Here is a 20,429-nt window from a genome sequence, read left to right on the forward strand (position 1 = left end):
TCCCTTCTCTCCTCATACTGTCCCCTCACACTCCCTTCTCTCCTCACACTGTCGCCTCACAACCCCTTCTCTCCTCACACTGTCCCTCACACTCCCACCTCCCCTCATACTGTCCCCTCACACTCCCTTCTCTCCTCATACTGTCCCCTCACACTCCCTTCTCTCCTCATACTGTCGCCTCACTCTCCCTTCTCTCCTCATACTGTCCCCTCACACTCCACCTCCTCTCATACTGTCCCCTCACACTCCCACCTCTCCCTCATACTGTCCCCTCACAACTCCCTTCTCTCCTCCTACTGTCCCCTCACACTTCCTTCTCTCCTCATACTGTCCGCTCACACTCCCTTCTCTCCTTATACTGTCCCCTCACTCCCTTCTCTCCTCATACTGTCGCCTCACACCCCCTTCTCTCCTCATACTGTCCCCTCACACTCCCTTCTCTCCTCATACTGTCCCCTCACACTCCCTTCTCTCCTCATACTGTCGCCTCACACCCCCTTCTCTCCTCATACTGTCCCCTCACACTCCCACCTCCTCTCATACTGTCCCCTCACACTCCCTTCTCTTTTCATACTGTCCCCTCACACTCCCTTCTCTCATACTGTCCCCACACTCCCTTCTCTCCTCATACTGTCCCCTCACACTCCCTTCTCTCCTTATACTGTCGCCTCACACCCCCTTCTCTCCTCATACTGTCCCCTCACACTCCCCACCTCCCCTCATACTGTCCCCTCACACTCCCTTCTCTCCTCATACTGTCCCCTCACACTCCCACCTCCCCTCATACTGTCCCCTCACACTCCCTTCTCTCCTCATACTGTCCCCTCACACTCCCTTCTCTCCTCATACTGTCCCCTCACACTCCCTTCTCTCCTCATACTGTCGCCTCACACTCCCTTCTCTCATACTGTCGCCTCACACTCCCCTTCTCTCCTCATACTGTCGCCTCACACTCCCTTCTCTCCTCATACTGTCGCCTCACACTCCCAGCTCCCCTCATACTGTCCCCTCACACTCCCTTCTCTCCTCATACTGTCCCCTCACACTCCCACCTCCCCTCATACTGTCCCCTCACACTCCCACCCCCCCTCATACTGTCCCCTCACACTCCCTTCTCTCCTCATACTGTCCCCTCACACTCCCTTCTCTCCTCACACTGTCGCCTCACAACCCCTTCTCTCCTCACACTGTCCCCTCACACTCCCACCCTCCCCTCATACTGTCCCCTCACACTCCCTTCTCTCCTCATACCTGTCCCCTCACACTCCCACCTCCCCTCATACTGTCCCCTCACACTCCCACCTCCCCTCATACTGTCCCCTCACACTCCCTTCTCTCCTCATACTGTCCCCTAACACTCCCTTCTCTCCTCATACTGTCGCCTCACACTCCCTTCTCTCCTCATACTGTCGCCTCACACTCCCTTCTCTCCTCATACTGTCGCCTCACACTCCCTTGTCTCCTCATACTGTCCCCTCACACTCCCACCTCCCCTCATACTGTCCCCCTCACACTCCCTTCTCTCCTCATACTGTCCCCCTCACACTCCCACCTCCCCTCATACTGTCCCCTCACACTCCCACCTCCCCTCATACTGTCCCCTCACACTCCCTTCTCTCCTCATACTGTCCCCTCACACTCCCTTCTCTCCTCATACTGTCCCCTCACACTCCCACCTCCCCTCATACTGTCCCCTCACACTCCCTTCTCTCCTCATACTGTCTCCTCACACTCCCACCTCCCCTCATACTGTCCCCTCACACTCCCTTCTCTCTTTATACTGTCCCCTCACACTCCCACCTCCCCTCATACTGTCCCCTCACACTCCCTTCTCTCCTCATACTGTCCCCTCACACTCCCTTCTCTCCTCATACTGTCCCCTCACACTCCCTTCTCTCCTCATACTGTCCCCTCACACTCCCACCTCCCCTCATACTGTCCCCTCACACTCCCTTCTCTCCTCATACTGTCCCCTCACACTCCCACCTCCCCTCATACTGTCCCCTCACACTCCCATCTCCCCTCATACTGTCCCCTCACACTCCCTTCTCTCCTCATACTGTCCCCTCACACTCCCTTCTCTCCTCATGCTGTCCCCTCACACTCCCACCTCCCCTCATACTGTCCCCTCACACTCCCTTCTCTCCTCACACTCCCACCTCCCCTCATACTGTCCCCTCACACTCCCTTCTCTCCTTATACTGTCCCCTCACACTCCCACCTCCCCTCATACTGTCCCCTCACACTCCCTTCTCTCCTCATACTGTGCCCTCACACTCCCTTCTCTCCTCATACTGTCCCCTCACACTCCCACCTCCCCTCATACTGTCCCCTCACACTCCCACCTCCCCTCATACTGTCCCCTCACACTCCCTTCTCTCCTCATACTGTCCCCTAACACTCCCTTCTCTCCTCATACTGTCGCCTCACACTCCCTTCTCTCATCATACTGTCGCCTCACACTCCCTTCTCTCCTCATACTGTCGCCTCACACTCCCTTCTCTCCTCATACTGTCCCCTCACACTCCCACCTCCCCTCATACTGTCCCCTCACACTCCCTTCTCTCCTCATACTGTCCCCTCACACTCCCTTCTCTCCTCATACTGTCCCCTCACACTCCTTTCTCTCCTCATACTGTCCCCTCACACTCCCTTCTCTCCTCATACTGTCGCCTCACACCCCCTTCTCTCCTCATACTGTCCCCTCACACTCCCACCTCCCCTCATACTGTCCCCTCACACTCCCTTCTCTCCTCGAACTGTCCTCTCACACTCCCACCTCCCCTCATACTGTCTCCTCACACTCCCTTCTCTCCTCATACTGTCCCCTCACACTCCCTTCTCTCCTCTTACTGTCCCCTCACACTCCCACCTCCCCTCATATTGTCCCCTCACACTCCCACCTCCCCTCATACTGTCCCCTCACACTCCCTTCTCTCCTCATACTGTCCCCTCACACTCCCTTCTCTCCTCATACTGTCCCCTCACACTCCCTTCTCTCCTCATACTGTCCCCTCACACTCCCTTCTCTCCTTATGTCGCCTCACACCCCCTTCTCTCCTCATACTGTCCCCTCACACTCCCTTCTCTCCTCATACTGTCGCCTCACACCCCCTTCTCTCCTCATACTGTCCCCTCACACTCCCACCTCCCCTCATACTGTCCCCTCACACTCCCTTCTCTCCTCATACTGTCCTCTCACACTCCCACCTCCCCTCATACTGTCCCCTCACACTCCCTTCTCTCCTCATACTGTCCCCTCACACTCCCTTCTCGTCTCATACTGTCGCCTCACACTCCCTTCTCTCCTCATACTGTCGCCTCACACCCCCTTCTCTCCTCATATTGTCCCCTCACACTCCCACCTCCCCTCATACTGTCCCCTCACACTCCCACCTCCCCTCATACTGTCCCCTCACACTCCGTTCTCTCCTCATACTGTCCCCTCACACTCCCTTCTCTCCTCATACTGTCGCCTCACACTCCCTTCTCTCCTCATACTGTCCCCTCACACTCCCACTTCCTCTCATACTGTCCCCTCACACTCCCACCTCCCCTCATACTGTCCCCTCACACTCCCTTCTCTCCTCCTACTGTCCCCTCACACTTCCTTCTCTCCTCATACTGTCCGCTCACACTCCCTTCTCTCCTTATACTGTCCCCTCACTCCCTTCTCTCCTCATACTGTCGCCTCACACCCCCTTCTCTCCTCATACTGTCCCCTCACACTCCCTTCTCTCCTCATACTGTCCCCTCACACTCCCTTCTCTCCTCATACTGTCGCCTCACACCCCCTTCTCTCCTCATACTGTCCCCTCACACTCCCACCTCCTCTCATACTGTCCCCTCACACTCCCTTCTCTTTTCATACTGTCCCCTCACACTCCCTTCTCTCCTCATACTGTCCCCACACTCCCTTCTCTCCTCATACTGTCCCCTCACACTCCCTTCTCTCCTTATACTGTCGCCTCACACCCCCTTCTCTCCTCATACTGTCCCCTCACACTCCCACCTCCCCTCATACTGTCCCCTCACACTCCCTTCTCTCCTCATACTGTCCCCTCACACTCCCACCTCCCCTCATACTGTCCCCCTCACACTCCCTTCTCTCCTCATACTGTCCACTCACACTCCCTTCTCTCCTCATACTGTCGCCTCACACTCCCTTCTCTCATACTGTCGCCTCACACTCCCTTCTCTCCTCATACTGTCGCCTCACACTCCCTTCTCTCCTCATACTGGCGCCTCACACTCCCAGCTCCCCTCATACTGTCCCCTCACACTCCCTTCTCTCCTCATACTGTCCCCTCACACTCCCACCTCCCCTCATACTGTCCCCTCACACTCCCACCCCCCCTCATACTGTCCCCTCACACTCCCTTCTCTCCTCATACTGTCCCCTCACACTCCCTTCTCTCCTCACACTGTCGCCTCACAACCCCTTCTCTCCTCATACTGTCCCCTCACACTCCCACCTCCCCTCATACTGTCCCCTCACACTCCCTTCTCTCCTCATACTGTCCCCTCACACTCCCACCTCCCCTCATACTGTCCCCTCACACTCCCACCTCCCCTCATACTGTCCCCTCACACTCCCTTCTCTCCTCATACTGTCCCCTAACACTCCCTTCTCTCCTCATACTGTCGCCTCACACTCCCTTCTCTCCTCATACTGTCGCCTCACACTCCCTTCTCTCCTCATACTGTCGCCTCACACTCCCTTGTCTCCTCATACTGTCCCCTCACACTCCCACCTCCCCTCATACTGTCCCCTCACACTCCCTTCTCTCCTCATACTGTCCCCTCACACTCCCACCTCCCCTCATACTGTCCCCTCACACTGCCACCTCCCCTCATACTGTCCCCTCACACTCCCTTCTCTCCTCATACTGTCCCCTCACACTCCCTTCTCTCCTCATACTGTCCCCTCACACTCCCACCTCCCCTCATACTGTCCCCTCACACTCCCTTCTCTCCTCATACTGTCTCCTCACACTCCCACCACCCCTCATACTGTCCCCTCACACTCCCTTCTCTCTTTATACTGTCCCCTCACACTCCCACCTCCCCTCATACTGTCCCCTCACACTCCCTTCTCTCCTCATACTGTCCCCTCACACTCCCTTCTCTCCTCATACTGTCCCCTCACACTCCCTTCTCTCCTCATACTGTCCCCTCACACTCCCACCTCCCCTCATACTGTCCCCTCACATTCCCTTCTCTCCTCATACTGTCCCCTCACACTCCCACCTCCTCTCATACTGTCCCCTCACACTCCCATCTCCCCTCATACTGTCCCCTCACACTCCCTGCTCTCCTCATACTGTCCCCTCACACTCCCTTCTCTCCTCATGCTGTCCCCTCACACTCCCACCTCCCCTCATACTGTCCCCTCACACTCCCTTCTCTCCTCACACTCCCACCTCCCCTCATACTGTCCCCTCACACTCCCTTCTCTCCTTATACTGTCCCCTCACACTCCCACCTCCCCTCATACTGTCCCCTCACACTCCCTTCTCTCCTCATACTGTCCCCTCACACTCCCTTCTCTCCTCATACTGTCCCCTCACACTCCCTTCTCTCCTCATACTGTCCCCTCACACTCCCTTCTCTCCTCATACTGTCCCCTCACACTCCCACCTCCCCTCATACTGTCCCCTCACACTCCCTTCTCTCCTCATACTGTCGCCTCACACTCCCAGCTCCCCTCATACTGTCCCCTCACACTCCCTTCTCTCCTCATACTGTCCCCTCACACTCCCACCTCCCCTCATACTGTCCCCTCACACTCCCACCCCCCCTCATACTGTCCCCTCACACTCCCTTCTCTCCTCATACTGTCCCCTCACACTCCCTTCTCTCCTCACACTGTCGCCTCACAACCCCTTCTCTCCTCACACTGTCCCCTCACACTCCCACCTCCCCTCATACTGTCCCCTCACACTCCCTTCTCTCCTCATACTTTCCCCTCACACTCCCACCTCCCCTCATACTGTCCCCTCACACTCCCACCTCCCCTCATACTGTCCCCTCACACTCCCTTCTCTCCTCATACTGTCCCCTAACACTCCCTTCTCTCCTCATACTGTCGCCTCACACTCCCTTCTCTCCTCATACTGTCGCCTCACACTCCCTTCTCTCCTCATACTGTCGCCTCACACTCCCTTGTCTCCTCATACTGTCCCCTCACACTCCCACCTCCCCTCATACTGTCCCCTCACACTCCCTTCTCTCCTCATACTGTCCCCTCACACTCCCACCTCCCCTCATACTGTCCCCTCACACTGCCACCTCCCCTCATACTGTCCCCTCACACTCCCTTCTCTCCTCATACTGTCCCCTCACACTCCCTTCTCTCCTCATACTGTCCCCTCACACTCCCACCTCCCCTCATACTGTCCCCTCACACTCCCTTCTCTCCTCATACTGTCTCCTCACACTCCCACCTCCCCTCATACTGTCCCCTCACACTCCCTTCTCTCTTTATACTGTCCCCTCACACTCCCACCTCCCCTCATACTGTCCCCTCACACTCCCTTCTCTCCTCATACTGTCCCCTCACACTCCCTTCTCTCCTCATACTGTCCCCTCACACTCCCTTCTCTCCTCATACTGTCCCCTCACACTCCCACCTCCCCTCATACTGTCCCCTCACACTCCCTTCTCTCCTCATACTGTCCCCTCACACTCCCACCTCCTCTCATACTGTCCCCTCACACTCCCATCTCCCCTCATACTGTCCCCTCACACTCCCTTCTCTCCTCATACTGTCCCCTCACACTCCCTTCTCTCCTCATGCTGTCCCCTCACACTCCCACCTCCCCTCATACTGTCCCCTCACACTCCCTTCTCTCCTCACACTCCCACCTCCCCTCATACTGTCCCCTCACACTCCCTTCTCTCCTTATACTGTCCCCTCACACTCCCACCTCCCCTCATACTGTCCCCTCACACTCCCTTCTCTCCTCATACTGTCCCCTCACACTCCCTTCTCTCCTCATACTGTCCCCTCACACTCCCTTCTCTCCTCATACTGTCCCCTCACACTCCCTTCTCTCCTCATACTGTCCCCTCACACCACCCACCTCCCCTCATACTGTCCCCTCACACTCCCTTCTCTCCTCATACCGTCCTCTCACACTCCCACCTCCCCTCATACTGTCCCCTCACACTCCCTTCTCTCCTCATACTGTCCCCTCACACTCCCTTCTCTTCTCATACTGTCGCCTCACACTCCCTTCTCTCCTCATACTGTCGCCTCACACCCCGTTCTCTCCTCATACTGTCCCCTCACACTCCCACCTCCCCTCATACTGTCCCCTCACACTCCCACCTCCCCTCATACTGTCCCCTCACACTCCCACCTCCCCTCATACTGTCCCCTCACACTCCCTTCTCTCCTCATACTGTCCCCTCACACTCCCTTCTCTCCTCATACTGTCGCCTCACACTCACTTCTCTCCTCATACTGTCCCCTCACACTCCCACCTCCTCTCATACTGTCCCCTCACACTCCCACCTCCCCTCATACTGTCCCCTCACACTCCCTTCTCTCCTCATACTGTCCCCTCACACTTCCTTCTCTCCTCATACTGTCCCCTCACACTCCCTTCTCTCCTTATCCTGTCCCCTCACTCCCTTCTCTCCTCATACTGTCGCCTCACACCCCCTTCTCTCCTCATACTGTCCCCTCACACTCCCTTCTCTCCTCATACTGTCCCCTCACACTCCCTTCTCTCCTCATACTGTCGCCTCACACCCCCTTCTCTCCTCATACTGTCCCCTCACACTCCCACCTCCTCTCATACTGTCCCCTCACACTCCCTTCTCTCCTCATACTGTCCCCTCACACTCCCTTCTCTCCTCATACTGTCCCCACACTCCCTTCTCTCCTCATACTGTCCCCTCACACTTCCTTCTCTCCTTATACTGTCGCCTCACACCCCCTTCTCTCCTCATACTGTCCCCTCACACTCCCACCTCCCCTCATACTGTCCCCTCACACTCCCTTCTCTCCTCATACTGTCCCCTCACACTCCCACCTCCCCTCATACTGTCCCCTCACACTCCCTTCTCTCCTCATACTGTCCCCTCACACTCCCTTCTCTCCTCATACTGTCGCCTCACACTCCCTTCTCTCATACTGTCGCCTCACACTCCCTTCTCTCCTCATACTGTCGCGTCACACTCCCTTCTCTCCTTATACTGTCGCCTCACACTCCCAGCTCCCCTCATACTGTCCCCTCACACTCCCTTCTCTCCTCATACTGTCCCCTCACACTCCCACCTCCCCTCATACTGTCCCCTCACACTCCCACCCCCCCTCATACTGTCCCCTCACACTCCCTTCTCTCCTCATACTGTCCCCTCACACTCCCTTCTCTCCTCACACTGTCGCCTCACAACCCCTTCTCTCCTCATACTGTCCCCTCACACTCCCACCTCCCCTCCTACTGTCCCCTCACACTGCCACCTCCCCTCATACTGTCCCCTCACACTCCCTTCTCTCCTCATACTGTCCCCTCACACTCCCTTCTCTCCTCATACTGTCGCCTCACACTCCCTTCTCTCCTCATACTGTCGCCTCACACTCCCTTCTCTCCTCATACTGTCCCCTCACACTCCCTTTTCTCCTCATACTGTCCCTTCACACTCCCACCTCCCCTCATACTGTCCCCTCACACTCCCACCTCCCCTCATACTGTCCCCTCACACTCCCTTCTCTCCTCATACTGTCCCCTCACACTCCCTTCTCTCCTCATACTGTCCCCTCACACTCCCACCTCCCCTCATACTGTCCCCTCACACTCCCTTCTCTCCTCATACTGTCTCCTCACACTCCCACCTCCCCTCATACTGTCCCCTCACACTCCCTTCTCTCCTTATACTGTCCCCTCACACTCCCACCTCCCCTCATACTGTCCCCTCACACTCCCTTCTCTCCTCATACTGTCCCCTCACACTCCCTTCTCTCCTCATACTGTCCCCTCACACTCCCTTCTCTCCTCATACTGTCCCCTCACACTCCCACCTCCCCTCATACTGTCCCCTCACACTCCCTTCTCTCCTCATACTGTCCCCTCACACTCCCACCTCCCCTCATACTGTCCCCTCACACTCCCACCTCCCCTCATACTGTCCCCTCACACTCCCTTCTCCCCTCATACTGTCCCCTCACACTCCCTTCTCTCCTCATACTTTCTCCTCACACTCCCACCTCCCCTCATACTGTCCCCTCACACTCCCTTCTCTCCTCACACTCCCACCTCCCCTCATACTGTCCCCTCACACTCCCTTCTCTCATTATACTGTCCCCTCACACTCCCACCTCCCCTCATACTGTCGCCTCACACCCCGTTCTCTCCTCATACTGTCCCCTCACACTCCCACCTTCCCTCATACTGTCCCCTCACACTCCCACCTCCCCTCATACTGTCCCCTCACACTCCCACCTCCCCTCATACTGTCCCCTCACACTCCCTTCTCTCCTCATACTGTCCCCTCACACTCCCTTCTCTCCTCATACTGTCGCCTCACACTCCCTTCTCTCCTCATACTGTCCCCTCACACTCCCATCTCCCCTCATACTGTCCCCTCACACTCCCTTCTCTCCTCACACTCCCACCTCCCCTCATACTGTCCCCTCACACTCCCTTCTCTCATTATACTGTCCCCTCACACTCCCTTCTCTCCTCATACTGTCGCCTCACACTCCCTTCTCTCCTCATACTGTCCCCTCACACTCCCACCTCCTCTCATACTGTCCCCTCACACTCCCACCTCCCCTCATACTGTCCCCTCACACTCCCTTCTCTCCTCATACTGTCCCCTCACACTTCCTTCTCTCCTCATACTGTCCCCTCACACTCCCTTCTCTCCTTATACTGTCCCCTCACTCCCTTCTCTCCTCATACTGTCGCCTCACACCCCCTTCTCTCCTCATACTGTCCCCTCACACTCCCTTCTCTCTTCATACTGTCCCCTCACACTCCCTTCTCTCCTCATACTGTCCCCTCACACTCCCTTCTCTCCTCATACTGTCGCCTCACACCCCCTTCTCTCCTCATACTGTCCCCTCACACTCCCACCTCCTCTCATACTGTCCCCTCACACTCCCTTCTCTCCTCATACTGTCCCCTCACACTCCCTTCTCTCCTCATACTGTCCCCACACTCCCTTCTCTCCTCATACTGTCCCCTCACACTCCCTTCTCTCCTTATACTGTCGCCTCACACCCCCTTCTCTCCTCATACTGTCCCCTCACACTCCCACCTCCCCTCATACTGTCCCCTCACACTCCCTTCTCTCCTCATACTGTCCCCTCACACTCCCACCTCCCCTCATACTGTCCCCTCACACTCCCACCTCCCCTCATACTGTCCCCTCACACTCCCTTCTCTCCTCATACTGTCCCCTCACACTCCCACCTCCCCTCATACTGTCCCCTCACACTCCCTTCTCTCCTCATACTGTCCCCTCACACTCCCACCTCCCCTCATACTGTCCCCTCACACTCCCACCTCCCCTCATACTGTCCCCTCACACTCCCTTCTCTCCTCATACTGTCCCCTCACACTCCCTTCTCTCCTCATACTGTCCCCTCACACTCCCACCTCCCCTCATACTGTCCCCTCACACTCCCTTCTCTCCTCATACTGTCTCCTCACACTCCCACCTCCCCTCATACTGTCCCCTCACACTCCCTTCTCTCTTTATACTGTCCCATCACACTCCCACCTCCCCTCATACTGTCCCCTCACACTCCCTTCTCTCCTCATACTGTCCCCTCACACTCCCTTCTCTCCTCATACTGTCCCCTCACACTCCCTTCTCTCCTCATACTGTCCCCTCACACTCCCACCTCCCCTCATACTGTCCCCTCACACTCCCTTCTCTCCTCATACTGTCCCCTCACACTCCCACCTCCCCTCATACTGTCCCTTCACACTCCCATCTCCCCTCATACTGTCCCCTCACACTCCCTTCTCTCCTCATACTGTCCCCTCACACTCCCTTCTCTCCTTATGCTGTCCCCTCACACTCCCACCTCCCCTCATACTGTCCCCTCACACTCCCTTCTCTCCTCACACTCCCACCTCCCCTCATACTGTCCCCTCACACTCCCTTCTCTCCTTATACTGTCCCCTCACACTCCCACCTCCCCTCATACTGTCCCCTCACACTCCCTTCTCTCCTCATACTGTCCCCTCACACTCCCTTCTCTCCTCATACTGTCCCCTCACACTCCCTTCTCTCCTCATACTGTCCCCTCACACTCCCTTCTCTCCTCATACTGTCCCCTCACACTCCCACCTCCCCTCATACTGTCCCCTCACACTCCCTTCTCTCCTCATACCGTCCTCTCACACTCCCACCTCCCCTCATACTGTCCCCTCACACTCCCTTCTCTCCTCATACTGTCCCCTCACACTCCCTTCTCTTCTCATACTGTCGCCTCACACTCCCTTCTCTCCTCATACTGTCGCCTCACACCCCGTTCTCTCCTCATACTGTCCCCTCACACTCCCACCTCCCCTCATACTGTCCCCTCACACTCCCACCTCCCCTCATACTGTCCCCTCACACTCCCACCTCCCCTCATACTGTCCCCTCACACTCCCTTCTCTCCTCATACTGTCCCCTCACACTCCCTTCTCTCCTCATACTGTCGCCTCACACTCACTTCTCTCCTCATACTGTCCCCTCACACTCCCACCTCCTCTCATACTGTCCCCTCACACTCCCACCTCCCCTCATACTGTCCCCTCACACTCCCTTCTCTCCTCATACTGTCCCCTCACACTTCCTTCTCTCCTCATACTGTCCCCTCACACTCCCTTCTCTCCTTATCCTGTCCCCTCACTCCCTTCTCTTTTCATACTGTCGCCTCACACCCCCTTCTATCCTCATACTGTCCCCTCACACTCCCTTCTCTCCTCATTCTGTCCCCTCACACTCCCTTCTCTCCTCATACTGTCGCCTCACACCCCCTTCTCTCCTCATACTGTCCCCTCACACTCCCACCTCCTCTCATACTGTCCCCTCACACTCCTTTCTCTCCTCATACTGTCCCCTCACATTCCCTTCTCTCCTCATACTGTCCCCACACTCCCTTCTCTCCTCATACTGTCCCCTCACACTCCCTTCTCTCCTTATACTGTCGCCTCACACCCCCTTCTCTCCTCATACTGTCCTCTCACACTCCCACCTCCCCTCATACTGTCCCCTCACACTCCCTTCTCTCCTCATACTGTCCCCTCACACTCCCACTTCCCCTCATACTGTCCCCTCACACTCCCTTCTCTCCTCATACTGTCCCCTCACACTCCCTTCTCTCCTCATACTGTCGCCTCACACTCCCTTCTCTCATACTGTCGCCTCACACTCCCTTCTCTCCTCATACTGTCGCCTCACACTCCCTTCTCTCCTCATACTGTCGCCTCACACTCCCAGCTCCCCTCATACTGTCCCCTCACACTCCCTTCTCTCCTCATACTGTCCCCTCACACTCCCACCTCCCCTCATACTGTCCCCTCACACTCCCACCCCCCCTCATACTGTCCCCTCACACTCCCTTCTCTCCTCATACTGTCCCCTCACACTCCCTTCTCCCCTCACACTGTCGCCTCACAACCCCTTCTCTCCTCATACTGTCCCCTCACACTCCCCACCTCCCCTCATACTGTCCCCTCACACTCCCTTCTCTCCTCATACTGTCCCCTCACACTCCCACCTCCCCTCATGCTGTCCCCTCACACTCCCACCTCCCCTCATACTGTCCCCTCACACTCCCTTCTCTCCTCATACTGTCACCTCACACTCCCTTCTCTCCTCATACTGTCGCCTCACACTCCCTTCTCTCCTCATACTGTCGCCTCACACTCCCTTCTCTCCTCATACTGTCCCCTCACACTCCCACCTCCCCTCATACTGTCCCCTCACACTCCCTTTTCTCCTCATACTGTCCCCTCACACTCCCACCTCCCCTCATACTGTCCCCTCACACTCCCACCTCCCCTCATACTGTCCCCTCACACTTCCTTCTCTCCTCATACTGTCCCCTCACACTCCCTTCTCTCCTCATACTGTCCCCTCACACTCCCACCTCCCTTCATACTGTCCCCTCACACTCCCTTCTCTCCTCATACTGTCTCCTCACACTCCAACCTCCCCTCATACTGTCCCCTCACACTCCCTTCTCTCCTTATACTGTCCCCTCACACTCCCACCTCCCCTCATACTGTCCCCTCACACTCCCTTCTCTCCTCATACTGTCCCCTCACACTCCCTTCTCTCCTCATACTGTCCCCTCACACTCCCTTCTCTCCTCATACTGTCCCCTCACACTCCCACCTCCCCTCATACTGTCCCCCTCACACTCCCACCTCCCCTCATACTGTCCCCTCACACTCCCACCTCCCTCCTCATACTGTCCCCTCACACTCCCTTCTCTCCTCATACTGTCCCCTCACACTCCCACCTCCCCTCATACTGTCCCCTCACACTCCCTTCTCTCCTCATACTGTCCCCTCACACCTCCCACCTCCCCTCATACTGTCCCCTCACACTCCCACCTCCCCTCATACTGTCCCCTCACACTCCCTTCTCCCCCTCATACTGTCCCCTCACACTCCCTTCTCTCCTCATACTTTCTTCTCACACTCCCACCTCCCCTCAATACTGTCCCCTCACACTCCCTTCTCTCCTCACACTCCCACCTCCCCTCATACTGTCCCCCTCACACTCCCTTCTCTCATTATACTGTCCCCTCACACTCCCACCTCCCCTCATACTGTCGCCTCACACCCCCGTTCTCTCCTCATACTGTCCCCTCACACTCCCACCTCCCCTCATACTGTCCCCCTCACACTCCCACCTCCCCTCATACTGTCCCCTCACACTCCCACCCTCCCCTCATACTGTCCCCTCACACTCCCTTCTCTCCTCATACTGTCCTCCTCACACTCCCATCTCCCCTCATACTGTCCCCTCACACTTCCCTTCTCTCCTCACACTCCCACCTCCCCTCATACTGTCCCCTCACACTCCCCTTCTCTCATTATACTGTCCCCTCACACTCCCTTCTCTCCTCATACTGTCGCCTCACACCCCGGTTCTCTCCTCATACTGTCCCCTCACACTCCCACCTCCCCTCATACTGTCCCCTCACACACTCCCCACCTCCCCCTCATACTGTCCCCTCACACTCCCAACTCCCCTCATACTGTCCCCTCCACACTCCCTTCTCTCCTCATACTGTCCCCTCACACTCCCTTCTCTCCTCATACTGTCGCCTCACACTCCCTTCTCTCCTCATACTGTCCCCTCACACTCCCACCTCCTCTCATACTGTCCCCTCACAACCTCCCACCTCCCCTCATACTGTCCCCTCACACTCCCTTCTCTCCTCATACTGTCCCCCTCACACTTCCTTCTCTCCTCATACTGTCCCCTCACACTCCCTTCTCTCCTTATACTGTCCCCTCACTCCCTTCTCTCCTCATACTGTCGCCTCACCCCCTTCTCTCCTCATACTGTCCCCTCACACTCCCTTCTCTCCTCATACTGTCCCCCTCACACTCCCTTCTCTCCTCATACTGTCGCCTCACACCCCCCTTCTCTCCTCATACTGTCCCCTCACACTCCCACCCTTCCTCTCATACTGTCCCCTCACACTCCCTTCTCTCCTCATACTGTCCCCTCACACTCCCTTCTCTCCTCATACTGTCCCCACACTCCCTTCTCTCCTCATACTGTCCCCCTCACACTCCCTTCTCTCCTTATACTGTCGCCTCACACCCCCTTTCTCACCTCCCCTCATACTGTCCCCTCACACTCCCTTCTCTCCTCATACTGTCCCCTCACACTCCCACCTCCCCTCATACTGTCCCCTCACACTCCCTTTTCTCCTCATACTGTCCCCTCACACTCCCTTCTCTCCTCATACTGTCGCCTCACACTCCCTTCTCTCATACTGTCGCCTCACACTCCCTTCTCTCCTCATACTGTCGCCTCACACTCCCTTCTCTCCTCATACTGTCGCCTCACTCTCCCAGCTCCCCTCATACTGTCCCCTCACACTCCCTTCTCTCCTCATACTGTCCCCTCACACTCCCACCTCCCCTCATACTGTCCCCTCACACTCCCACCCCCCCTCATACTGTCCCCTCACACTCCCTTCTCTCCTCATACTGTCCCCTCACACTCCCTTCTCTCCTCGCACTGTCGCCTCACAACACCTTCTCTCCTCATACTGTCCCCTCACACTCCCTCCTCCCCTCATACTGTCCCCTCACACTCCCTTCTCTCCTCATACTGTCCCCTCACACTCCCACCTGCCCTCATACTGTCCCCTCACACTCCCACCTCCCCTCATACTGTCCCCTCACACTCCCTTCTCTCCTCATACTGTCCCCTCACACTCCCTTCTCTCCTCATACTGTCGCCTCACACTCCCTTCTCTCCTCATACTGTCGCCTCACACTCCCTTCTCTCCTCATACTGTCACCTCACACTCCCTTCTCTCCTCATACTGTCCCCTCACACTCCCACCTCCCCTCATACTGTCCCCTCACACTCCCTTCTCTCCTCATACTGTCCCCTCACACTCCCACCTCCCCTCATACTGTCCCCTCACACTCCCTTCTCTCCTCATACTGTCCCCTCACACTCCCTTCTCTCCTCATACTGTCCCCTCACACTCCCACCTCCCCTCATACTGTCCCCTCACACTCCCTTCTCTCCTCATACTGTCTCCTCACACTCCCACCTCCCCTCATACTGTCCCCTCACACTCCCTTCTCTCCTTATACTGTCCCCTCACACTCCCACCTCCCCTCATACTGTCCCCTCACACTCCCTTCTCTCCTCATACTGTCCCCTCACACTCCCTTCTCTCCTCATACTGTCCCCTCACACTCCCTTCTCTCCTCATACTGTCCCCTCACACTCCCACCTCCCCTCATACTGTCCCCTCACACTCCCTTCTCTCCTCATACTGTCCCCTCACACTCCCACCTCCCCTCATACTGTCCCCTCACACTCCCACCTCCCCTCATACTGTCCCCTCACACTCCCTTCTCCCCTCATACTGTCCCCTCACACTCCCTTCTCTCCTCATACTGTCTCCTCACACTCCCACCTCCCCTCATACTGTCCCCTCACACTCCCTTCTCTCCTCATACTGTCCCCTCACACTCCCTTCTCTCCTCACACTCCCACCTCCCCTCATACTGTCCCCTCACACTCCCTTCTCTCATTATACTGTCCCCTCACACTCCCACCTCCCCTCATACTGTCCCCTCACACTCCCTTCTCTCCTCATACTGTCCCCTCACACTCCCTTCTCTCCTCATACTGTCCCCTCACACTCTCTTCTCTCCTCATACTGTACCCTCACACTCCCACCTCCCCTCATACTGTCCCCTCACACTCCCTTCTCTCCTCACACTCCTACCTCCCCTCATACTGTCCCCTCACACTCCCTTCTCTCATTATACTGTCCCCTCACACTCCCACCTCCCCTCATACTGTCCCCTCACACTCCCTTCTCTCCTCATACTGTCCCCTCACACTCCCTTCTCTCCTCATACTGTCCCCTCACACTCCCTTCTCTCCTCATACTGTCCCCTCACACTCCCTTCTCTCCTCATACTGTCCCCTCACACTCCCTTCTCTCCTCATACTGTCCCCTCACACTCCCTTCTCTCCTCATACTGTGCCCTCACACTCCCTTCTCTCCTCATACTGTGCCCTCACACTCCCTTCTCTCCTCATACTGTCCCCTCACACTCCCACCTCCCCTCACACTCCCTTCTCTCCTCATACTGTCCCCTCACACTCCCTTCTCCCCTCATACTGTCGCCTCACACTCCCACCTCCCCTCATACTGTCCCCTCACACTCCCTTCTCTCCTCATACTGTCCCCTCACACTCCCTTCTCTCCTCATACTGTCCCCTCACACACTTTTCTCTTCCTCACATAATTCCTCCCTATAACGCTGTATTGGAGCACTTTGCACAGTTTCCGCCTCTGAGGCGCAGGAGTCATATCAGTCTCGTAGTGAGGTCACGTGCCCGCGCTGCTAACAGACAGTGGTGCAGCTGAATGCCGGGGACTCACATTGTCCGTACCGGCTGTCACAGTAATACCGGCTCGGAGAATGGCGGGGATCACTGTCAGGGGACGTCAGAGTGCCGCCTCCGGGGATCAATATAGAGCCGCTGTAACGGCGCCCCCTGCTGGTGCGTATGTGACAAATACCCCCTTTTCCCCAGCTCCGTCCCTGCAGTGCCGCTCCTCTCCAGCAGGTGTCACTGCCGCGGCCACGCCCCATGCAGAGCTCACCTTTACCTGACACCGCCCATGTAACCGGGAGAGCGCCGGAAGAGACCGCCGGAGACCCCCAGGAGAGCACCGGAGACCCCCTCCCCACACACACCGAGGAGTAGCGGAATGAGGTGGTACGAACCCTGAAGAAGAGGCCGTCCTGACACCACCATGGTGAGAGCTACTGGATGGCCATAAGCCATGCTGGGGCATGTAGTGCCCTTGTGTATTGCACTGATCTCATTACTATGCCAGGATGGGAGTTCCGGGGGGGGTCTGGCGTATAGCGATGTGTACGATGGGGAGGGGGTCCGGCGTACGGCGATGTGTACGATGGGGAGGGGTCCGGCGTACGGCGATGTGTACGATGGGGAGGGGGGTCCGGCGTACGGCGATGTGTACGCTGGGGAGGTGGTCCGGCGTACGGCGATGTGTACGATGGGGAGGGGGTCCGGCGTACGGCGATGTGTACGATGGGGAGGGGGTCCGGCGTACGGCGATGTGTACGATGGGGAGGGGGTCCGGCGTACGGCGATGTGTACGATGGGGAGGGGGTCCGGCGTACGGCGATGTGTACGATGGGGAGGGGGTCCGGCGTACGGCGATGTGTACGATGGGGAGGGGGTCCGGCGTACGGCGATGTGTACGATGGGGAGGGGGTCCGGCGTACGGCGATGTGTACGATGGGGAGGGGGTCCGGCGTACGGCGATGTGTACGATGGGGAGGGGGTCCGGCGTACGGCGATGTGTACGATGGGGAGGGGGCCCGGCGTACGGCGATGTGTACGATGGGGAGGGGGCCCGGCGTACGGCGATGTGTACGATGGGGAGGGGGCCCGGCGTACGGCGATGTGTACGATGGGGAGGGGGCCCGGCGTACGGCGATGTGTACGATGGGGAGGGGGCCCGGCGTACGGCGATGTGTACGATGGGGAGGGGGCCCGGCGTACGGCGATGTGTACGATGGGGAGGGGGCCCGGCGTACGGCGATGTGTACGATGGGGAGGGGGCCCGGCGTACGGCGATGTGTACGATGGGGAGGGGGCCCGGCGTACGGCGATGGGGAGGGGGCCCGGCGTACGGCGATGTGTACGATGGGGAGGGGGCCCGGCGTACGGCGATGTGTACGATGGGGAGGGGGTCTGGCGTACGGCGATGTCTATGGTGGGTGGGGGAGGTTAGTCTGCTGGCTGTAGGTTTTAAATTAAAGGGATTTTCCGTTACTCGGACAACTTCTCGTTCCTATAAAATAACACTGGCTATACTCTGGTGCTGTTCCAGCGGTTTCGGCACTCGCTCTCCCGGGCTCACCCCATGTTAGGTCCCATGATCCCGGCCCCCATCAGCGCTGCCTTCCCTCTACTCCTCAGGGCTGCGGCTACCACTAAGCTTTCACTGATGCTCGATACGTCAGATGATGGAGAGGGAAGACAGCGCTGCTGGGCGCAGGCATCATGGGACCTAAGGATGATGAGCGCTGGAACAGAACCATTGTTATTTTAATGGGGCAAACAATGTGATTGAGGAGGGATTGTCTGAGCGGTGGAAACTTCAGAAACCCCCATAATCTTCCGTCTCCTGGCTGTGATCTTGCTATTTATGTGGACGGACCAGGTCTGCGACATTCCATCCTCAGTCGCTTCCTCCAGGTATTGGGGGCATCCACAGGGGCTGACAGACTCATTGCCTCTTCTCCCCCAAACCCCCCCCCCCTCCCGACCGACCGACCGGCTCCGCCCGGGAGGAACGGCCTGAGGTGCAGGAAGAGAACACTTCATACAGAAACCAATAAGAACCTCTATATTGTGGCCGGTATCTAATCCTCTCCTGTGTGATACTGTCTGCTGAGCCGTGTATCTAATCCTCTCCTGTGTGATACTGTCTGCTGAGCCGTGTATCTAATCCTCTCCTGTGTGATACTGCCTGCTGAGCCGTGTATCTAATCCTCTCCTGTGTGATACTGCCTGCTGAGCCGTGTATCTAATCCTCTCCTGTGTGATACTGCCTGCTGAGCCGTGTATCTAATCCTCTCCTGTGTGATACTGCCTGCTGAGCCGTGTATCTAATCCTCTCCTGTGTGATACTGCCTGCTGAGCCGTGTATCTAATCCTCTCCTGTGTGATACTGCCTGCTGAGCCGTGTATCTAATCCTCTCCTGTGTGATACTGCCTGTTGAGCCGTGTATCTAATCCTCTCCTGTGTGATACTGCCTGCTGAGCCGTGTATCTAATCCTCTCCTGTGTGATACTGCCTGCTGAGCCGTGTATCTAATCCCCTCCTGTGTGATACTGCCTGCTGAGCCGTGTATCTAATCCTCTCCTGTGATACTGTCTGCTGAGCCGTGTATCTAATCCTCTCCTGTGTCATACTGTCTGCTGAGCCGTGTATCTGATCCTCTCCTGTGTGATACTGTCTGCTGAGCCGTGTATCTGATCCTCTCCTGTGTGATACTGTCTGCTGAGCCGTGTATCTGATCCTCTCCTGTGTGATACTGTCTGCTGAGCCGTGTATCTGATCCTCTCCTGTGTGATACTGCCTGCTGAGCCGTGTATCTGATCCTCTCCTGTGTGATACTGCCTGCTGAGCCGTGTATCTAATCCTCTCCTGTGTGATACTGTCTGCTGAGCCGTGTATCTGATCCTCTCCTGTGTGATACTGTCTGCTGAGCCGTGTATCTGATCCTCTCCTGTGTGATACTGTCTGCTGAGCCGTGTATCTGATCCTCTCCTGTGTGATACTGTCTGCTGAGCCGTGTATCTGATCCTCTCCTGTGTGATGCGGTGCAGCTGCTGGGTGTAGTAGTGCCCCCGTGCGGTGTGATCAATCTGCTGAAGCGGCTCCTCTTACAATCAGATCTGTGCGGGGGGGCTCAGTATTTATGATTTGTCACAGAGGAGCCGCTGCGCTCAGTCCCACGACAAGCGTCACTCTTAGTGCTGAGACACCCGGTCAAAGTGCATGTCGCCGCCCGTTACCCTGAGGCTCCACCCACATTCAGGCACATTCCTGGCCTCCCTTCTATCCCTACATGCTCTGCTGAGACCTGCACTGCACAGGGAGGGTGAGGCCGGCCCTGCATTCCTCTGCAGATAACTGTACA

The 20,429-nt window shown here is 57.0% G+C and overlaps 1 protein-coding gene across 2 annotated transcripts in view; it reads left to right on the top strand.

Annotated features, from left to right (window-relative positions):
* Nucleotides 1-20,429, top strand: part of LOC142257955 (unconventional myosin-Ie-like) — an 87,673-nt gene that overhangs the window by 54,505 nt on the left and 12,739 nt on the right. The window contains exon 1 of one of the 2 annotated variants that reach the window (XM_075330282.1): nt 17,330-17,503. The exons of the other annotated variant lie outside the window; for it this stretch is intronic. Coding sequence (XP_075186397.1) covers nt 17,501-17,503 — 3 coding nt within the window. The 5' untranslated portion in view covers nt 17,330-17,500. Of the gene's footprint in view, nt 1-17,329; nt 17,504-20,429 lie in introns of those variants that run through there. 2 annotated transcript variants of the gene reach the window in all.

The sequence above is a fragment of the Anomaloglossus baeobatrachus genome, chromosome 12, assembly GCF_048569485.1.
Source record: "Anomaloglossus baeobatrachus isolate aAnoBae1 chromosome 12, aAnoBae1.hap1, whole genome shotgun sequence".
NCBI classification, from domain to species: domain Eukaryota; kingdom Metazoa; phylum Chordata; class Amphibia; order Anura; family Aromobatidae; genus Anomaloglossus; species Anomaloglossus baeobatrachus.